General features: G+C 40.7%; 1 protein-coding gene across 2 annotated transcripts in view; it reads left to right on the forward strand.

The window, feature by feature from the left end:
* Window positions 1-22,237, forward strand: part of rngtt (RNA guanylyltransferase and 5'-phosphatase) — a 268,716-nt gene that overhangs the window by 88,998 nt on the left and 157,481 nt on the right. For both annotated transcript variants that reach the window (XM_078400229.1, XM_078400230.1), the window contains one exon: window positions 7,368-7,532. In XM_078400229.1, the coding sequence (XP_078256355.1) occupies window positions 7,368-7,532 (165 nt within the window). The remainder of the gene's footprint in view (window positions 1-7,367; window positions 7,533-22,237) is intronic.

Consider the following 22,237-nt stretch of genomic DNA (forward strand, 5'->3'; position numbering starts at 1 on the left):
GTGTTTAATTGTCATATATACTGACAACGGAATAATGAAATTCTTATTTGCAGCTGCATAGCAGGCAGATAAACACAATACTCGTAGATTACATATACTAATACTCTATAGATAAAATGTAACAATACTCATAGATAACATGATAATACTCAAAGATACCATTTGACAATGCTTATAGACAATATGTGACAATACCATAGATAATATGACAATACTTGTAAATTACATAGAACAATACTCATAGACAACACATAACAAACAATTCCGGCACCATTCAATCAGATTATCAATCTCACTCCTACATTCCGACTCATCATTTCCCGTAATTCGTCCAGCAACGGTGAAGGTGTCGGAGAATTTAAGACGTCTTTGGAACTGTATGGTTATATGATCATGGGTGTTGCTTGAATAGAACAGAAACCTGAGCACACAGTTCTGTGGTGCTCCTGTGCTGATGGTTGTCATGGAGGAAATGTGCTAATTCATATTGATTAAGGTCTGTCGATGAGGAAGTTGAGGATCGAGTTGCACGGATGCACAGAGACCCAGTTCCCTGAGCTTGGTAATACATTTGGGAGGAAATGGTGGTGTTGAATGCCGCTCTGCAGTCGATGACCAACAGCTTGTCAGTTTTCTTATTGTCCAAGCGGATCAGTACACAGAGGAGAGCAAGCGAGATCACATCGCCTGTTGACCTATGTGGTGGTCCAGGTTCTTGCCAAGATAGAAATTGATGTGCGTCATAACCAAACTCTCAAAGCACTTCATCACCACGGATGTTCGTGCCATTGTCGGTATTCATTGGGACATGTCACTTTACCCTTCTTGGGCACTGGTATTATTGATGCCCTTTTAAAGCCTTCTGAATACCGAATAAAGTTTATCTATATTAAAATAACGATTTAACAAAAAAACATTGTAAATTCTTTTCGTAGCGGCACGGTGGCGCAGCGGTAGAGTTGCTGCCTTACAGCGAATGCAGCGCCGGAGACTCAGGTTCGATCCTGACTATGGGTGCTGTCTGTATGGAGTTTGTATGTTCTCCCCGTGACCTGCGTGGGTTTTCTCCGAGATCTTCGGTTTCCTCCCACACTCCAAAGACGTACAGGTATGTAGGTTAATTGGCTGGGCAAATGTAAAAATTGTCCCTAGTGGGTGTAGGATAGTGTTAGTGTGCAGGGATCGCTGGGCGGCGCGGACCCGGTGGGCCGAAGCGCCTGTTTCTGCGCTGTATTTCTAAATCTAAACTTGTTTTACAAAATCATAGAATTGTACTGAGTTTGTACATTTCAAATTCTGTCTCTGGGAACTTTTGAACACCTTATCTTAAAATATATTTTTGTTCTGACTTCATATTCAGCATTAGCATATGCAATTTCTCTGAATGAATACTCATTTTAGGGAAAAAAATACTTCTTGCCCCTCGTCATTTTTTTCCTTTGGCCTTAAGTCTATTTCAAAAGCTGGAGATGAAATAGCAAATTTATTAACAGTTTCTATTTGGATTGAATGGAGATGATATGTGTTTATCTGAAGCACTCGTTGCAAATGTGCACAGTTTATAACTTGCAGCAGTTTATGTGTGAATTCCAATTAGAATTTTCCGTTTACGTAGTTCTCAAGGGAAAATGAAATTGTACTTGCATTGTATTGTATTGTAATGTCTTTGTATTAACAGAGGTTCACTTTGTCTGAATACATACTGAATGATGAATTTGACTAGTTTTTTAACAGCACTTAAATAAAGCTATTAATTTTTTAAACTTCAGAAACTGTCAAAAGGAGAGGGAATGAGCAGCTATGGTAGCAGTCAGTGAACCAAATCAAACTATTAAGTTGAAAAATGATTGTTACTTTAGAGGGAATTCCAGAAGAAATTAGGCAATTTTGTAACTTGGCATATGAGCAATGGAGGCTTATTATGTTTATCCAGATTTATCATATTGATATGTTACATTTGAGAAGCTAACTACCTATGTTAGAACGATGATCACCTTTTATATAATTACAGCTATGTACACAGACCAAAATTGCAAGTTTATTTTGGTTTAGAGATACAGCGAGGAAACAGGGCCTTCGACCAGCAAATCCCACACATTAACACTACCCTACACACATACAACGAACGGACAGTTTTTTTACAGTTGTACCAAGCCAATTAACCTATAAACCTGTACTTCTTTGGAGTGTGGGAGGAAACCGAAGATCTTGGAGAAAACCCACACAGGTCACGGGGACAACGTACAAACTCCGCACAGATAACGTGCTTAGACAGGATCAAACCCAGGTCTCTGGCGCTGCAAGGCAGCAAATCTACCACTACGCCACCCCGCTCCAACTGCAAATGAAAATACTTATTTGCTTGCAAATTGAGGTTTTGGTCTTTCACAAAATATAGCTTGCAGGTCAATATGGTGGAAGTATTTTCAGTTGTAGGAAAAAATAAATGTAAGCAGTGATTGAGGGCCAATGGTTTGAAATAAAATGTTTAAAAAATCTAGTCTGGATGGCAGGAGAAATGCCTTCGCACATGTATGACTGCGGAATTCACTTTGCTTGTTGATGATTGAGATGAAACATTGTTGGCTTTGAAGATTCAAATGGATATGTGATTGAAGCGAGAGGGATTGAAGGAATGTGGAAATAGAGGGCTAACTAATTAGCATGCAACAAAAGCTTTTCACTACACCTCAGTACACGTGACAATAAGCTAAACTGTACTGTACTTCATACAGAATGAATTGAGGGAATGGAGACCAAGGAAAATGTAGAATAGATCATTGTTTGTTGGAAGAAGGTAACAACAAATCAAACAGAGATAAAATGTAGTCGGAGACAGTAAGACTGGTGGGAGAACTGGGAAGGAGGAGGGGATGGAGAGGATTACTTGAAGTTGTACACTGTAGAATTGTGTATTGTATACTACATACTGTAGAAAGTTACAAAACTGAAATGATGATATCAAAGTGCCGGAGTAACTCAGCGGGTTAGGCAGCATCTCTGGAAAACATTCTGTGACTTGCTGAGTGACTCCAGCACTTTGTGTCTTTTGTGAACCAGCTGCTGCTGTTCGTTGTGAATACAAAATTGAAAGGAGTGTATGCATATTTTTAACATGTGTAATTGTGTGTGAAATATTGAAAACATTTCCTCATACTGGTTGAAAAATACCATCAAGAAAATATTTAGAGTACCTGAGCAGGTCAAGCAGCATCTCTGGAGAAAAAGGATGGGTGACATTTAGGGTTGAGACCCGTCTTCAGGTCTAAAGAAGGGTCCCGAGCTGAAACGTCACCCAACCTTTTTCTCCAGAGATGCTTCCTGACCTGCTGAGTTAGTCCAAGAAGTGTAAGAAAATAACTGCAGATGCTGGTACAAATCGAAGGTATTTATTTCACAAAATGCTGGAGTAACTTAGCAGGTCAGGCAGCATCTCAGGAGAGAAGGAATGGGTGACGTTTCGGGTGGAGACCCTTCTTCAGACTGATGTCAGGGGGCGGGACAAAGGAAGGATATAGGTGGAGACAGGAAGATAGAGGGAGAACTGGGAAGTGGGAGGGGAAGAGAGGGACAGAGGAACTATCTAAAGTTGGAGAAGTCGATGTTCATACTGCTGGGCTGTAAGCTGCCCAAGCGAAATATGAGGTGCTGTTCCTCCAATTTCCGGTGGGCCTCACTATGGCACTGGAGGAGGCCCATGACAGAAAGGTCAGAGTGGGAGGGGGAGTTGAAGTGCTCAGCCACCGGGAGATCAGGTTGATTAAGGCGGACTGAGCGAAGGTGTTGAGCGAAACGATCGCCGAGCCTGCGTTTGGTTTCGCCGATGTAAAAAAGTTGACATCTAGAGCAATAGATGAGGTTGGAGGAGGTGCAGGTGAACCTCTGTCTCACCTGGAAAGACTGTTTTGGTCCTTGGATGGAGTTGAGGGGGGAGGTAAAGGGACAGGTGTTGCATCTCATGCGGTTGCAGGGGAAAGTGCCCGGGGATCGGGTGGTTTGGGTAGGAAGGGACGTGGACCAGGGAGTTACGGAGGGAACTGTCTCTGCGGAATGCAGAAAGGGGAGGAGATGGGAAGATGTAGCCAGTAGTGGGGTCCCGTTGTAGGTGACGGAAATGTTGGAGGATGATTTGTTGGATATGCTGGCTGATGGGGTGGAAGGTGAGAACGAGGGGATTCTGTCCTTGTTATGAATGGGGGGAGGGGGAGCAAGAGCGGAACTGCGGGATGTAGAAGAGACCCTAGTGAGAGCCTCATCTATAATGGAGGAGGGGAAGCCCCGTTTCCTGAAGAATGAGAACATCTCTGATGCCCTAGTGTGAAACACCTCATCCCAGGCGCAGATGCGGCGTAGACGGAGGAATTGGGAGTAGGGGATAGACTTTTTGCAGGAGACAGGGTAGGAAGAAGTGTAGTCCAGATAGCTGTGCGAGTCAGTGGGTTTATAGTAGATGTCAGTCACTAGTCTGTCTCCTGTGATGGAGATGGTGAGGTCCAGAAATGGGAGGGAGATGTCGGAGATAGTCCAAGTATATTTAAGAGCAGGATGGAAATTGGAGGTGAAGTGTCTGAAGTTAGTGAGTTCTGCATGGGTACAAGAGGTAGCACCAATGCGGTCGCCGATGTAGCGGAGGTAGAGTTCGGGGATGGGGCCGGTGTATGCTCGGAACAGGGATTGTTCGATGTACCCGACAAAGAGGCAGGCATAGCTAGGGCCCATGTGAGTGCCCATAGCTACGCCTCTGGTTTGGAGGATGTGGGACCCAAAACGTCACCTATCCATGTTCTCCTGAGTTGAGTCGAACGGCCGGTTTTCGTGCTGTATAAAACTCTGACTATTTTACCCAAAACACGCGTTAAGTTGTGGCACTGCATTCTATGAAGGGTTCTTGTATTTTGTTTGGGATTTGGCCCTTGTTTCACAGTCAGCTGGCATCATCTTCATGCTTTGTTAGGGGAGAGCTCCAAATGTGACAGGGTCCCTTGGGATGAATGTCCAATTCTGATTTGTGGCATGTAACAGATCTTGAGCTACATTGTATGAATGCAAGAGTTTACAGAGTGATTCTATTGCAGATTTCAGCCTAGCAAAAGTCAATGAATCAGAAAATGAAACACAGAAAATGACCACTTGGCCTATTCTATCTGTGCCAGACATAAAAGATAAATTCCACGGCGGAGATCAATCCACTTTAGCCGTTGCAGGTTAAATCTCAATCTACTCTCATCTATATATGTTTAAATGTAACAACGATTTCTCTCTTTTTTAAGGCATTTGGTTCCAGATCCTGCTATTGTTTGGATGAAAGTTTTTGTTCCTCTTCATGCTTACTTGGCCACTCGTAGTTTTGCACATCTCAGTTAAATATCTCTTCAACCTCCTTTGTTCTAAATCACACAATTTCCTACTTGACCAGACTCTTCTCAAAATTGAATTCTCCTGTCCTCTCTGGTGTTATCCTTTTGTGTTATGAATGATTTGTACTGTTCTCACTCAAATTGTGACCATTCATCTCAAAATATCAGGGTTGAGGCAGTGATGCTGGTTTTCCTTTTAGCAAGCTGTTCAAATAATATATAACCCCCATTTAAAAGGTAATACTGCTTTGATTATTTATCCCAATGGTTTCATGATGCATATTGGTATCTATTATTCATATGGGCAGAGTAGTCAATTATTATAAATTGCTAACTGCATCCAGACATTTTGTCTGTTGTTGCAATTTTCTGTAATCAGAAAACCCTTCCAACATGAGCAATCCTATCTTTGGGAAGTAGCATCATAGAAACATAGACAAAGACTATTTGCCCTCTCATTTATTTCATATTTCGCTTGGGCACCTTGCAGCCCAGTGGTATCAATATTGATTTCTCTAACTTCAAGTAACCCCGGCGTTCCCTCTAGCTCTATCCCTTCCCCACCCAAGTCACACCAGCTTCTCGTTTCCAACAAACAGCTAACAATGGCCTGTTTCCTTTATCATCGTTACTTTTTTGCATATCTTTCATTCATTGTTCTTTATGTTTGTGTTGTTACTTGCGAGTGGAGCACCAAGGCATATTCCTTGTATGTGTACGTACTTGGCCAATATTCATTCATTCATTATCTCTCTACACCATCGTCTATATCTCTCGTTTCCCTTTTCCCTAACTATTCTGAAGAAGGTTCTCGACCCGAAACGTCACCCATTCCTTCTCTCCAGAGATGCTGCCTGACCCGCTGAGTTACTCCAGCTTTTTGTGTCTATCTTTGCTCTATTGAATCTGTACCAGGTTCTAGCAAAACATCCATGTTAGTCCCATACTTTGCTCTTTAGTAATAGACATTTTGATAATGTATTGAAAACAGAAGAAGGATAATATATCAATTTTTATATCTTATTGATGGTATTTTAAAACCCTTATTAATAGCTTCAGCCACCACTTTGCTGGCTGGTATTTCTGATTTAAACCTGTCTTTATTTTGAGGTCAAATGGAGACCAATCAGTAGAATTGCCAACTCTAGCTGGAGATAATTCTGGAAGTCTGACTACATTGTATTTGAAAATGTTATTTCAGAGAACTGAATATGACCATGGTTACATTACTATTGTTGAGCATCTTCATGCAGCAGGACTAAAGAAAGAAAGGAAAGTAGGAACAAAAAGAGGGGATCAAAGTCTGGTAAAATGGGTTTGAGATACTGATTTGTAATGTTTCATTTATAGATACAGTGTGGAAACAGGCCCTTCGACTCACTGAGTCCACGCAGACCAGTGAACACCTGTGCACTACGTCTCGCCTGCACACCAGGGGCAATATTCAGAAGCCAATTGACCTTATTCCTAACTAGTCTGAAGAAGGGTCTCGACCCGAGACATCACCCATTCCTTCTCTCCAGAGATGCTGCTGTCCCGCCGAGTTACTCCAGCTTTTTATGTCTAAATTTGGTTTAAACCAGCATCCGCAGTTCGTTCCTACACATTTAACCTACAAACATGTACGTCTTTGGAATGTGGGAGGAAACGGGGCCACAGGGAGAACGTAAAAAGTCCAGGCAGCACCCGTAGTCAGGATTGAACCCGGGTTCCTGGTGCTGTAAGGCAGCAACTCTACCGTGGCACCACTGATTGATTGCATTGAAAGGTGCCACTGGCTAAAAGATCTGAATTGGCTACTCTGTTCAGATATTTGATTTTCAACTTTTATAAATTACAAATAAAAAGCCACTACCTGAAAGGTTGACTTAATTTATCTTTCCATAGATGCTGCCTGACTGGAGTATCTCCAGCATTTTCTACTTTTATTTCATTTTGCAGATTTTTCAATTTTTTTAATGAGGTCCGAATATGCTATGTACTAATTATTTTACCTTTGTTTTGTTTAAGGGAAAGCCAGTTGGTGACTGTGATTTTAATGTTCGATTAAGCTGCATTGAGAAGGAGATAATACAGCCAAGGCATGAAAAAATGAAGACTGGCCTTATTGACAAAACCAGGGAGCCATTTAGTGTTCGAAACAAGCCATTCTTTGACATCCATGCTGCAAGAAAGGTAACAAAATTTTTTAAAAAGCAACACTATGTTTGATATTTCTGTAGCAATTTATATAAAGCTAGTATAATGATATAATATGCCCATCATATAATGTTAAAGTACTTGATGTATAAGCATTGTTCAATTGCAAATATTTTTGAATTTTCATTCATTCTACTTCAGGGTGTAAAATTTTACTGCGTCCAACAACGAACCATTTTCAAGCTCTTGCTAAAGTCTTTCTGACTATTTAACCAATTTTCGCATGAGAGAACCTTTGATACTTGTTTTCTCCCTGTGACTAAGTCTTGGTTTGGCTTCTTCTCTCCTGATGACTGAACTGTATGAATGAATTGTATCATTTCTTTAGATTATATATTGCACTATTATTGTTTGTTTTCATATGTGTGTGTGTGTGTATATATATATGTACGCACGTATGTATATACACAGACATATATATACATACACAGACATACATACGTGCGCACACATACACACACTGAACTTTTTTTCTTGTTTATTATATTGTTCACAGAGTACTATGTTTACATATTCTGTAGTGCCGCTGCAAGTAAGAATTTCATTGTTCTGTGGGACATATGACAATAAAGCACTCTTGACTTTATTGGCAGAGTAAAATGTGAAGCATGGCTTCTAGTAAATATTTTCACAATTTGAATAACGAGATTAAACGCTCTTTGAATAACGAGATTGTACTCACAATTAGGTTGAAATTATTCCATAAACATCACCATGATAGTTGGATGGGTCCTGCCTTTTGTGTCATGATGTAGATTTTTCAACTAGTGTAGTAATATTTCAAATATTTCTGTTTTAAACAAGCAAATCTCTTTTTGATGCTACTTTGTTGTGCTAATAAATATTACCTACAGAAAGTATAGCTGAGACCTGAAGTGAAAATAATTAAGAACTCATTTGAATGAGAAGGAACTGCAGATGCTGGTTTAAACCGACAATAGACACAAAATGCTGGAGTAATCCAGCGAGACAGGCAGCATCTCAGGAGAGAAGGAATGGGTGATGTTTAGGGTCTGAAGAAGGGTCTCGACCCAAAACGTCACCCATTTTTTTCTCTCTCCAGAGATGCTGCCTGTCCTGTCACTGAGTTACTCCAGCATTTTGTGTCAATACTCATTTGAATAAATTTGGTATCCGCATATAGTAGATGTCCTTTATTGCGTGCACCTCAAAATGGTGCTGTTGCTTTTGATGATATTGCACATAGAATTTAAAAACAAAGAAATTTAATGGATGCTGCCGACTGTTGATTTTTTTTCTCCATATTGTGTTAAGAAGGTCGTTTGTTACTCTAAAATCCCATTAGTTGTGAATTTATATGGGGTTCAAAATCATGCAGCAACTCAGATATTTTTTTTTCAGAAAAGTTTGGATAGACCAGATATTGAATTGAATCAGAATAAATATAGACAGTGGCGAGAAAGCACTATAATGTCGACAGGCGGATACAGCTGCCATAAAGACCTGGAAAATGAATAACTGCATCGTTCATGACTTTGGTGTGTCTCCAATTTTAAGCAGCAACAATAATAATAATAATAATAATAAGCATTTATTTTATATAGCGCCTTTCCAGAAGCTCAAAGCGCTTACATAAACAATCAAACATAAAAACAAACAGACAAACTATCCTAACGGAGAAGCGGCGAATAAACAACGCCAGTGTCCTCTCACGTCAGGGTCCGGCAGTAGACAACAAAAAGCACAGGACACACAGATATAATTTTTACACAATTTTTACACAAACAGCCATCACAGTGATTGCTCTAGGCACACCCTCACTGTGATGGAAGGCAAAGTCTTATCTCCTCCTGATTTCTTCTCCCGTGGTGCCACGAGGTGATCGAGGCTCCCAACTTTTTGAAGCCCCCACCGGGCGATGGAAAGTCCCAGGGCCGAGCCGAGCAGGCCGATGAAGGTCCTGAGCCCCCACCGGGCGATGGAAAGTCCCAGGGCCGAGCCAAGCAGGCCGATGAAAGTCCTGAGCCCCCACCGGGCGATGGAAAGTGCTGCGGCCGAGCCACGCAGGGCGATGAAGGGCCTGCGAGCGGGTCGATCATACCTCGCACTTCGGGGCGGTCGAAGCTGCTACGGCTGGAGCTCCCAAAAACCGGTCGCCAGCCAGGGACCTGCGAGCTCCCGATGTTGCGGTCTGCAGAGCCCACGGTCGAAGCCTCCGAGATGGTAAGTCCAGGCCCTGCAACCGGAGTCTTCAAGGTCGATCCCAGCTGGAGGCCGCCGACTCCACGATGTTAGGCCGTAGCGCGAACGGAGATACGACACGGTAAAGGTCGCATCTCCGTTGAGGAGGAGATTTGAAAAAAGGTTTCCCCCAACCCCCCCACCACCCCCCCACATACAACAAAACGTATATTAAACGATGACAATAGACAAAAAAACAAAAAAAGGACAGAGAGACTGCCGGTGAGCCGCAGCTGCAGAACACAGCCACGCCCCCTTTTTACAATGGGCCGTTTGTATTTTCTATACCATCTTTAGCAACATCCAATCTGCTCCATGGAAGCATTATTAAATGAAATTGTTGCAAATTACATGAGGTATTATGGAGATGACCCAAATTTTGATCAGAGAAAATAGGATTTCAAGGAGTAATTTCAAAGATAGAAAGAGATTTAGGGAGGAAACCGGAGAACTTTAGACATCCGAGGTTGAATTTATTGCTGCAAATATTGGAGCAACAACATTTGGGAATGATCACAAGGTCACAATTAGAAGAACATAGATATCTCTTATGGTTGTAAGATTGGAAGAAATTACCCAGAAAAAAAAACCTGGGCGCACAGTGGTGCAGCTGTAGAGTTTTGTCTTGCAGCGCTTGCAGCCCCAGAGACCCGGGTTCGATCCCGACTACAGGTGCTGACTGTATGGAGTTTGTACGTTCTCCCAGTGACCGCATGGGTTTCCTCCAAGAGTTTTGGTTTCCTCCCACACTCCAAAGATGTACAGCGTAAATTGTCCCTAGTGTGTGTATGATAGTATTAATGTGCGAGGATCGCTGGACTCGGTGGGCCGAAGGGCCTGTTTCCGTCCTGTATCTCAAAACTAAAAGGTGGGGAGGGAGGATTGAGACTACAGAGGGTAGAGAATTAAAAATCAGGGGTTAGTTTAATGGAGAACTAGTGTATGCCAGTGTGAAAAGAGATATTGGGAGTAGCACTTACAGAGGATTAAGGTCTGGGCATTGGAGTTGTGGATGATGTGAATTCTATGGATAGTGAAATGTGGGAGGTCAGCCAGAGATACTTTTGTATTGTAATCACTGTTGCATTACACCATTAACAGGGCTCAGCGACAGGGAGAGGTTGACCAGGCTAGGACTCCATTCCTCGGAGCGTAGGAATCCGAGGGTTGATCTTATAGAGGTGAACAAAATCATGAGCGGAATAGATTGGGTAGATGCACAGAGTCTCTTGCCCAAAGTAATGGGATCGAGAACCAGAGGACATGGGTTTAAAGTGAGTTATTTGGTATTGGTAGAGTTGAGGTAGTGATTAAACAGAGTCTGGAGGCAGATGAGATGCAGAGTTTTAAACTAGTGGAAGTTTATGTCGGGTTGAACTGAGAAGATTGATGAAATAATTGAATCTGATGGAGTTCACAAAGGATAATGGTTTCAGTGTTTCAGCGGGAGCGGCTAGTTTGTTGGGGTTGGAACGCTCCTAAATTATATCAATAATCGCGGAATACCATTTTTCATTTCCAGTGTGAATGTCAACCTCAAATGTCGAGAAAAACAATCTTCGTTAATGAACCATGTTTCCCCTATTTTAAACACTGGCACTAAAACTGTAATCTTTGCCACATTGGGTAACAGAACTCTGCACTATACTGTATCATTCTAAGTTATTGCTACTCGTTATGCAAGTCTGAGCATTTCTCATTTCCACAACCATGTTCCTTCACTCAAAACTGACTTCCAAATAGTATTTGTTTTTCCAAGTATCTGAAAATGGGAGCAGGATGAGGCTTACCTGGCCCATCAAGCCTGCCCTGCAGTCTAATATGATCATAGCTGGCCTGCCTCAGTCCTCAACTCTTCCTCTGTGCCAGTTTCCCTTTGCCTTCAGTTGGGGTAGTGAATTCCCTAACATTTTTCTTGTAGATCATGTAGATGGACCACAGGTACCAGAGACTTCACAGCATCTCCAGAGACCATATGGAAGGAGGCAGTTATGGCATGTAATCCAAGACCTGATCAACCCAGAGTTTACAGGGACACATATTCGCACCTTGGTAATGAGGATCAATGTCTAGACAGGCCATGCTTCATTGAGATCTGCCAGCTCCAGTAGCCTTAAATATAAATATGTATTGCACGTGTCTCTTTGAAGCCTGGCTTCCAGGGTTATGTGTGCAAGATTTTAGATTTAACCAATGCCACGCTCTTTAACCGACAGTGCAGTACGGGAACCCAACAGTGCCATTGTAAGAAAAGAGTGATCTTTGTGGGACTCTTTAAAAAAAAATAGCACTAACATGTCATTCAGCACTTTCAGTGCAAGTGGGGAGAGTATTTCATCCTGCAAGAATTCTGACGAAGGGCCTTTGAACTGAAGCATTAAATGTGCTTCTCTTTCTAAAGACGCTACCAGACCTGCTGAATATCACCAGCGTTTTCTGTTTTAATTTCAGGTATCCAGGTGGTGCAGTTTTCTGCCTTTAATTTCGGGCAAGTATCGCGTGGCTTGCATTTCAAAATCTGAATTGACTTAAATAAAAACGAAGAAAAATGCGTAAAATGTGAATTAAAATTTTAAATTATGATTGTAAGCTATGAAATCACATTTCTATTTTGAGGTACTCTAGTACCAATATATGTATTAAATTGATGTGAAAGTGATGTATTAGCTTGCAAAATAATTCATAGTGGATTCTGCATAGCATTTCCATATTTACAGCTCATCAAAGATGCACATGAGGTTATTTGAGCAATGAAACTTTGATTAATTTTGATTTGGAGAAATGTGAAGTAGTTCAAAAAGAAACTTTAAATATAGTAAAAAATGTTATCTGGAGAAAGTATAACCGTATTAATCCTTTGGGATAAAGGGGTCTATTTTGATAAATCTTGCAGCTCCATACATTTGCATGGTTTAGTGAGCAGATCATCTTTAATTGTGCAACCATTATAGTAGTGATTGCTACCAATTTTAAGTTACTCTGTTATCAGTATCTTTAAAATTGGAAACATCAGATTTTGTTTTGGTGATCAGGTTTATATCAATTCAAGTTCCTCATCGCTTTTCATTCGTGTCTATTTGATGCAGCATATATATTTGAAGCAACTTTTTCTAGTGTACATATCTGAGTGGGAAAGGGAGTGTATCAAATTGTCTAAAAACGTTGTACCATCTAATTCAAATGCCATGGTTCAACTTGAAGCATTTGGAAGGCAAGGGAATATAAAATACATGAACAATATTGCTGCTTCAACCTAAATGAAACCTCATCAAATGTTATAATTCACAATATATACACTTAATTAATACAAGCCATTTTTGATAGATTGTTTGTATAAATACAGGGGAAAAGTCAAAAAATTTCTTGGCTATTTTAATAGTGAAGTAACTATAAATAAAACATCAAACTTAAATTTCTTAAGCAGAGATCTTTTACTATGATAAAATCATTCTGTGCAATGAATATTGTGGGTTGAGATTAGTTAATAATCTTCTGTGTAATCGCCGTTATTGGACTAAGGTTAACTCTACCATCATGCTCCCTGTCGGATGTTTGCTTAAAAAACCATCTGAGAATTTGAGAGACTAAGTTCTGATAATGTACATAGTTTCAATTGAGAAATGTGATAATTTTGAACCAGCTATTTTCCCGTGAAAGTGTTTATTATCTAAAAAGTAGTAGGAAGCAATTCAATTTATTGTACTTTCATTGGGACCAAAAGCCACCTTAATGTCATTTTTTTTTCTCCCACTTTATTTGTCGTTGTGCTTTATTTGTTGTTGCGCACCATTTGCTTTCAGGAAATTTTTACTCGTGTTTCTCCCTTTCACCATATGGATAAATAACACCTTTTTAAAAATATACATCCCTGACTCATCCAGTTCAATCTCTGCAAATAACTTGTGAAGAGTATCCATCTACTTAGCCAAATGGTAATTTCATTCTGTACCTTCCAGAACTCTTGCAGTCTAAATTGGTTGTTTCAAATCCCATTTGTGTCTACTCAGTAGGCTAATATGCAGATGCTGTCTTGACAGATGAGATTAAACAGAACCTGTGGAGATTGCGGGTGGACTGTTTGATGCGACTGATTAAAGGCTTTGATGTTGCGGTAGGTGGGGAAGAAGGGTGTCACATTCTTGGGAAAGAATGTATCGGGGTGATGAGAAAATAGGACGTTGGCTAGAATAGTATGTGAGAATTGGGTACAATAGGAGATGGGGAATAATGGTATGGCGTAGTACATTATTTGTCACATGTACCGAAGTACAGTGAAGTATATTTTTGTGTACAGTTCAGTCCAAGTATCACTATACATAAGCATTTAAATACATATTAGATAAGCATCTCAGATACAGTACAAGTGTATAGCAGTAGTGCACTGAGACAGGATACAGAGTCGCCAGTTTGGCACCATTTTCAAGTCCCAGTTGTTGTAAGTTCAGGGTTCTTGATCTGACCATGAAGGCCTATTGTTCTGACGGCGTTGCATGGTCTGGCCAAGCATGGAAGATTGGAGCTTGGGCGGTGACCAACCAATAAATGTGGAGGTGATCAAAGGTGTTTCTTAAGAAGATGATTAGGGATAGACACGTGCACTTGAAGGAAGTCGGTTGGGATGAGTGGGGGATAATTGTTTAAAATGAATAGTCAAAGATGGAAGTCAGGCAGAGGAATAAAGATGGTTTGGGCTTGATGGCAGCATGTGTCTTCAGCTCTTTGGCTAATATCAGGTCCAGTATTTAACGTTTGTGTTATTTGTGGCCTCTCTATGTAGTAGAATATTTACATTAATGGTGTTAAAATGAACAAGTTTTGCCTTTTGTGCATTGTGTGCAAAGGATCCAGATCAAAAATCCAGACGTTTGCTACTGGTACATGAAGTATGATTTTTAAAAATTCCAATAGACGATGGCTAAAATAAATTCTTTGTAGGTCTATATTCATAATAGGAAATGTTTTATTAACTGAAAATTAATTGTCAGTTATTTATTCTGTGGTTTGGAACATATTAATTCAGGCACAAAATGCCTGAGAGATGCTGCTTGTCCCGCTGAGTTACTCCAGCATTTTGCGTCTATCTTTGGTGTAAACCAGCATTTGCAGTTCCTTCCTACGCATGAAGGTTGGTGCAGCGGTTGAGTTGTTGCCTTACTTCGCCAGAAACCCGGGTTTGATCCTGACCAGGGTTGTACAGAGTTTGTACGTTCTCCCCGTGATCTGCGTGTGTTTTCTCCGGGAGTTCCAGTTTTCTTCCACATTTGTGGAAGACGTACAGGTTTGTAGGTTAATTGGCTTTGGTAAAAGTTGTAAAAAATTGTCCCTAGTGTGTAGGATAGTGCGGGGACCATTAGTCGGCGCAGACTTGGTGGGCCGAAGGACGTGTTTCAGCACTGTATCTCTAAACTAAACTAAATAAGGATCCATGTAAAATATAAGGCTCTTGCTGGGCAAATCCTGGATGGCATTGCAAAAATAGTGTGTTATTTTGGATCTTCAACAAAAGATGTGAAGTTAAAGTTGTATTCCTCAGACTGATTTTTCTGCCTTAGTATTGACAGTGAAACAAATGTTATAGAGGTAATGAAATTTCCCTTTTTTTGTCTTGGTGCTTTTTTTTAATGGCAATGGTTACTGGGAAGTTGTTATGTGTAATCCTTTGTTTTACGCCCCAGTAACATGGTCCACATAAATCTAATATTTTTACAAAAATTGCTATTGCATAGAAATATTAACATTTTACTTGAATGCTGCACATGCTTCAGCATGGAGACCAAAACTGTGTGGCTTATTCACAGTGGAAAGTATTGACTTAAAGTTATTTGGCTGTTTGTCTTCAAAGAAAATGAATGAAACATTCGCAGTTTGAATATCACTTTGTCGAAAAATATTTTATCTCTTGGGAGTCTTCGAAGCGCCAAGAAAGGCCATAAAATAAGAATCAATTAAAAATCTTACGCACAGAAATGGCAGATAACGTTTAATCTGAGCAAGTGGGAGGTTCCTGCACTTTGGGAGGTCGAATGTAAAGTTCAGTTCAGTTTGATTTATTGTCATGTGTACTGAGGTACAGTGACAAGGTTTTGTTGCGTGCTAACCAGCCAGTGGAAAAACAGCCCATGATTACAATTGAGCCATTCGCAGTGTACAGATACATGATAAAGGAATAACGTTTAGTGCAAGGTAAAGCCAGCAAAGTCCGATCAAAGATAGTCCGAGCGTCCCCGATGAGGTAGATAGTAGTTCATGACTGCTCTCTGGTTGTTATAGGATGGTTCAGTTGCCTGATAACAGCAAGGGAGACACTGTCCCTGAATCTGGAGGTGTTCGTTTTCACATTTCTCAAGGGAAAGCATGAAAGTAATGGCATGACCCTGAAGAGATGTATGTACAGAGGGATCTTGGTGTTCAGTTCCATAGATTCCAGAAAATGGCAATGCAAGCAGAAGGAGTGGTAAAGAAGGTGTATGGTATACTTGCCTTTTTCGGTTGAGCACTGACTATAAGTCAAGCAGTCATGTTGGAGCTCTATAGAACTTTGGTGAGGCCACATTTGATGTATTGTGTACAATTCTGGATGTGGAAGCTTTGGAGAGGCATTGACTGTAAGAGGATTACTACCTGGACTAGGTAATCATTTTCCAGATTGTCTATGCGCTGTCGATATTGGCCACCCTGAACTGATTGCATGCCATTTTGACTATCCTTCCAATTCCCATTCCTTGCAAAATAGGAAGCGTGTAGAATAGTGGAATAGACCTGGGCTTGAACAAATCGTTGGAAGTAGCAACTCAGGTAAACAGTCAAAATATAGCATTTTAAAATAAATGGAATAAAGGCAAAAAAACATTAAACAGAGTGGAACCATGATTGGATCACATTTGGATTACGGTGCATCGATTTGGCGAAACCTTTAGACAAAAAACACGGAGAAAGTACAGGAAATGTTTACCTGTCTTACATGTGAACGAAGAAGCAAAAAGCAATCACAAAAAAATCTGTGGGCCATTTTCTCCATCAAAGGCAAGCTTGAGAGATAGAAATCTTTCCAATGATAAATGTTTTAAATGGGGAAGTGATTATGTTTCCACTGCCAGAGAATACCTAAAGCAAGAACAGATACAAGATGGTTTGTGGTAAACTGAAAATGAATTCAGCAACTTTTCCTTATCTGGAAGTAATTCATTTCTAAAAGGAGTGGTAGAGGGGAGGAACATAAATGGATTTATCAGTAGGTTAGATAAGCAGTGGAGGGAGCAATACATCAGGGGGTAGATCGTTCAGATGAACGAAGCTGGGAGAAGACTTGCATGAAACATGAGTACTGGCATAGAGATTTTTGCTCCAAATGGCCTTATTCTGTATTCATAAAATTGTATGTGATGAGACGCATTAAAAATACAACATCGACCTCGGTCACACTGACTTATGTGTCTCATTTTATACCAGATCGACCTTAAAATGTACTCTTCTGTACTGTGCTCACGGGTCAGTGGCTGGGATTTGTTCTAAGTTGAGCTCATGGACAAAATAAACAATGTACTTGATAACTTTACTGATGATCTCATCGGGCAATTCTGAGCCACCACATTACGTTTTATATATTGTCAGGGGCTTTGTAATGTGTAAATGCCACAACGCTTTAGTCTGCCCTTGTGAGCAGTGTGATATGTTGGAGAGTTGGAATCTAAATTAGATTTTTTTTTGTCTTGTGACAGATATATCCTACCATTAAAACCTGTAATAATAACAAGCAAAGGAAGAGCAAGAAGAATGAATCAGTATTTCTACACCTGGCTTAATTTGTTGCTAAAGTTGTGTCGTGTCCCAGGTTTAGGTTTTTGTGAGTAGGATGGGTAATGATTGTGATTGTTTCAGTAGTCAGTGTGATGTGTCTTTAAGATTAAAAGTTGACATGAACGGTGTACAATAATATGTTTTTGCTTCTGTTTTTCCTTGTTTTATTTCTATATATTAATGCTTAGGGTCAGAAGTACAAATTTAAATCATTAAGAAGTTTTGATTATTCATTACAGTGCATTCCATAGTGTTGTGACTGAGTCATAGAGTCAGAGTCACAGTATCAGAGTCTCTGAGTTTCAATGTGTCAGAGTCACAAAGTATGGAAACAGGCCCTTTGGCCCAATTTGCCCTCACCAACCAACATGTCCCATCTACGCTTGTCCCACCTGCCTGCGTTTGGCCAATATCCCTCTAAACCTGTCCTTTCCATGTTGTTTCTTAAATGCTGTAATAGTCCCTGCCTCAACTATCCAGTAGCTCGATCCTTACACCCACCTCCTTTTGTGTGGAAAAAAATTACTCCTTAGATTCCTATTAAATCTTTCCCCCTTCATTTTCCTCTGGTTCTCGATTCTCCTACTCTGGGCAAGGGACTCTGTGCGCCTACCGAATCTATCCCTCGCATGATTTTGCACACCTCTATAGATCACCTCACCCCTCATCCTCCTGAGCCCCAAGGAATAGAGTCCCAGCCTGCTCAACCTCCCTATAGCTCAGAGTCCTAGGAAGGACATTTGTTAAAGGAATGGATAGGGACATCTGGTCTAAGTCTTTGAATAATATGTGCATAAAATGTTGCCATATATATATATATATATATATATATATAAGAATGCACATTTAGATCATGCATTGTACTGGAGAAGAATGGCAAAACCTTGAGGTCAAAACAGTTGCACATAATTCTTATGCTGTGGTAAATAATATTTCAGAATAGTTTTGAAAATATTGCTATTTGGTTCCCACCAGACACATTATTCAAACTTTCATTAGATTTGTAATACATTCTTTTTGATAACAGCTGTTTTCTATGATGTGGTTGTTGCTGATCCGAATTTGAATTCTCCAACCAGTACTGAATGCTCGCAACTAGCCTCCAATCTAATAACATATGCTCACCAGTGAAGCACAAAATGAACATCTGCTTCAAGTAAGAGCTTCAATATGCTGAAAAACAGAGACATTTTGCCATCATTTTATTGCAGAACACTTGCTTCATAATTTTTATCCATAATGTTAAGGCCTTCATTGGTTTTAATTGTACATCTGTTATCTCATAGATAGTTTGACCTTCCTGCTGAATAGTTTGCCCTTATGTGACTTTGGTGTTCCTTTACTTGCAGTCATGCTGTGTAGGGATCAGTTTCTATGAAATACCTAATGCTCAGTTGTGTATGTGTCTAACGCATTGCAGTAAAATAAATCATTCTCCGCGCATTTTTCAGAATATCATTTGGGACAAATCTTAGATTATCATCAGAGATTAATCTGGAATACATTTCCTTGTGTAAAGGAATTAAAAGCTCTATGAAAGTTTTGTTAGGTGGCTCTGTTGCAGTTTGTATCAATTATTATCCCAGTATAGAAATTAACCATTAATCGCAAATTTAAAAACTTGCTTAATTGCCATAGGAATAGTTATTTTGTGTAGACAATTTTGGGATGCTGGCGGTGAACCACTTGAACTACTGCAATTCTTCTGGCGAAGGTACTTCCACAATGTTGTGGGGTATGGCATTCCAGCATGTGGATCCCATGATAATGAAAAGTTGTCACAAGAAGCTGGAGCAACTCAGCGGGTCAGGCAGCATAAGGTCATAAGTGAAAGGAGCAGAATATGTTCATTCGGCCTATCAAGTCTACGCCATCCAATCATGACTGATCTATCTCTCCCTCCTAACCCCATTCTCCTGACTTCTTCCCATAACCCCTGACAACCGTACTAATCAAGAATCTATCTATCTCTGCCATAAAAATATCCACTGACTTGGCCTCCACAGGCTTCTGTGGCAAAGAATTCCACTGATTCACCACCCTATGACTAAATAAATTCCTCCCTATCTTCTTCCTAAAGAAACGTTCTTTAATTCTGAGGCTATGACCTCCAGTCATAGACTCTCCCACTGGTAGAAACATCCTCTCCAAATGTACTCTATCCAAGCCTTTCACTATTCGGTACATTTCAGTGAGGTTCCCCCTCATATTTCTCAACTCCAGCGAGTACAGGCCCAGTGCCGTCAAACGCTCATCATATGTTAACCCACTCATTCCTGGGGTCATTCTTGTAAACCTCCTCTGGACCCTCTCCAAAGCCAACAAATACTTACTGACATAAGGGGGAGGGGATGGAGAGAGAAGGAATGCAAGGGGTTTCCTCCCTTTCTCCTCCCCTCTCTCTCCATCCCCTCCCCTTCCCAGTTCTCCCACCAGTCTTACTGTCTCCGACTACATTCTATCTTTGTCCCGCCCACTCCCCTGACAACAGTCTGAAGAAGGGTCTCGACCCAAAACGTCACCCATTCCTTCTCTGCAGAGATGTTGCCTGACCCGCTGAGTTACTCCAGCTTTGTGTGTCTACCTTCGATTTAAACCAGAATCTGCAGTTACTTCCTACATGAGAGAAATAGATGTTGATATAGAGGGTTATAGAACAAATGAATGGAAGATATGCCAAAAGCAATGATGATCAAAGAAGGGTGGAGCCCACAATGGTCCACAAGTGATCTTGTGATTGAAGAACGATGTGTTAAAATTTCTTGTGTAGGAAGGAACTGATGATACAGGCTTATATCGAAGACAGTCACAAAATGCTGGAGTAACTCAGCAGGTCAGGCAGCATCTCTGGAGAAAAGGAATAGATGATGTTTCCGGTTGAAACCCTTTAGTTTAGACATACAAGTCCTTCGGAAACAGGTCTTTCGGCCCACCGAACAGCGATTCTGCACCGAACAGCGATTCCCACACATTGTAACTATCCTACACATACTAGGGACAATTAATGCTTTGGAGTGTGGGTGGAAATTGAATATCTCAGAAAACCCATGCGGTCACGGGGAGAATGTACAAACTCCGTGTAGACAGCACCCGTAGTCAGAATCAAACCGGGTCTCTGGCGCTGTAAGGCAGCAACTCCACTGCTGCGCGATCGTGCCTCCCTAAAAGAACAGAAAATAGTAAATAAGGTTGCTCAGTAACGCACTTCATCAGTAAATACGCGTTTGTCCAAATCACTCGATTAAAAACATTCATAACTTTGTGATATTGCTTCCCTAAATTAGGATTACTGGAGAGATTATCTTACCCAGTAGATTGTTCATCGAAATTAAAAAGAGGCAAACTGTATTCATAGCCAAGCGGTGTAGGCAATCGAAGCTACCATATGGGTCTTAGTACGGTTTAAATGAATAAACCATCTGCATAATATGTGAAAAAGAATGCTACATGTTTGTTTTGATTGAGTGCCTAAGTTGTTCAAATATATTGGACCAGATTTTGCTGCAGCAGGACATCGCAGAGCGCCTGCTGTTAAGCAATTAGGGTTTTAATTTCTTTGTATAACTAATTGCTAAGATTGCAAGTTGATGATGCATTCAAACCAGTGATATACTGTGCATATATATGGATGTTTGATGCCATTATAGCTGAATGTTGGGAATCAGTAAGTGTACTGAAAGGTGGTGAATGCTTTGTTGTATTAAGTCATCTAAATGTAGGGAGATAGACACAAAAAGCTGGAATAACTCAGCAGGTCAGGCAGCATCTCTGGAGGATAGCAATAGGTGACATTTTGTGTCGAGACCCTTCTTCAGACTGAAAGTCAGGGGAAAAGGAAACGAGTGATCGTCGGTGATATAGGGAAAATGAATGAAAGATATGCAAAAAAGTAACGATGATCAAGGAAACGTGGATCCACAATGGTTCATTGTTGGCTGTTGTCTAGGTGTTAGAGTTATACAGACTGAAACTCGACAGGACGACAGTTAAACTAGTATGCCAACAAGGGCATGGGAGGATCAGAAAGAGAGGGGATGCAAGGGTTACTTGAAGTTAGAGAAATCAATAAACATACTGCTGGGTTGTGAGCTTGTATTGTACTCACTGGAATTTAGGATGCGAGGGGATCTTATGGAAACATATAAAATTCTTAAAGGATTGGACAGGCTAGATGCAGGAGAAATGTTCCCGATGTTGGGGAAGTCCAGAACCAGGGGTCACAGTTTACGAATAAGGGATAGGCCATTTAGGACTGAGATGAGAAAAAAAAATCATCCAGAGAGTTGTGAATCTGTGGAACTCTCTGCCACAGAAGGCCAATTCATTGGATATTTTCAAGAGAGAGTTAGAATTAGCTCTTGGGGCTAAAGGAATCAAAGGGTATGGGGAAAAAGGTGTTATATTTCAAAACTCTCAAGTACTTACCGACTTGTCAGTGATTTCAGCGAATATTAGGACGCCGGAGAAGCATTGACAGCGTGGGAATTTTGAGATGTTTCCGAAGACGGTGTAATCTCGACCTGACTCGGCATTGTCGTGGTCATTGTCGTCGGGTAAAAGAAAATTTTGACGATCTCCTACGACTTTGTCAGTTGCCAAAAAAATCGCCTAAGTGGAACAGGCCCTTTAGCCTTCTGGACATCCAATTTTACTTAACAATCATGAATGTGGCACCTGATTAA

The sequence above is a fragment of the Rhinoraja longicauda genome, chromosome 5 (genome assembly GCF_053455715.1).
Source record: "Rhinoraja longicauda isolate Sanriku21f chromosome 5, sRhiLon1.1, whole genome shotgun sequence".
NCBI classification, from domain to species: Eukaryota; Metazoa; Chordata; class Chondrichthyes; order Rajiformes; family Arhynchobatidae; genus Rhinoraja; species Rhinoraja longicauda.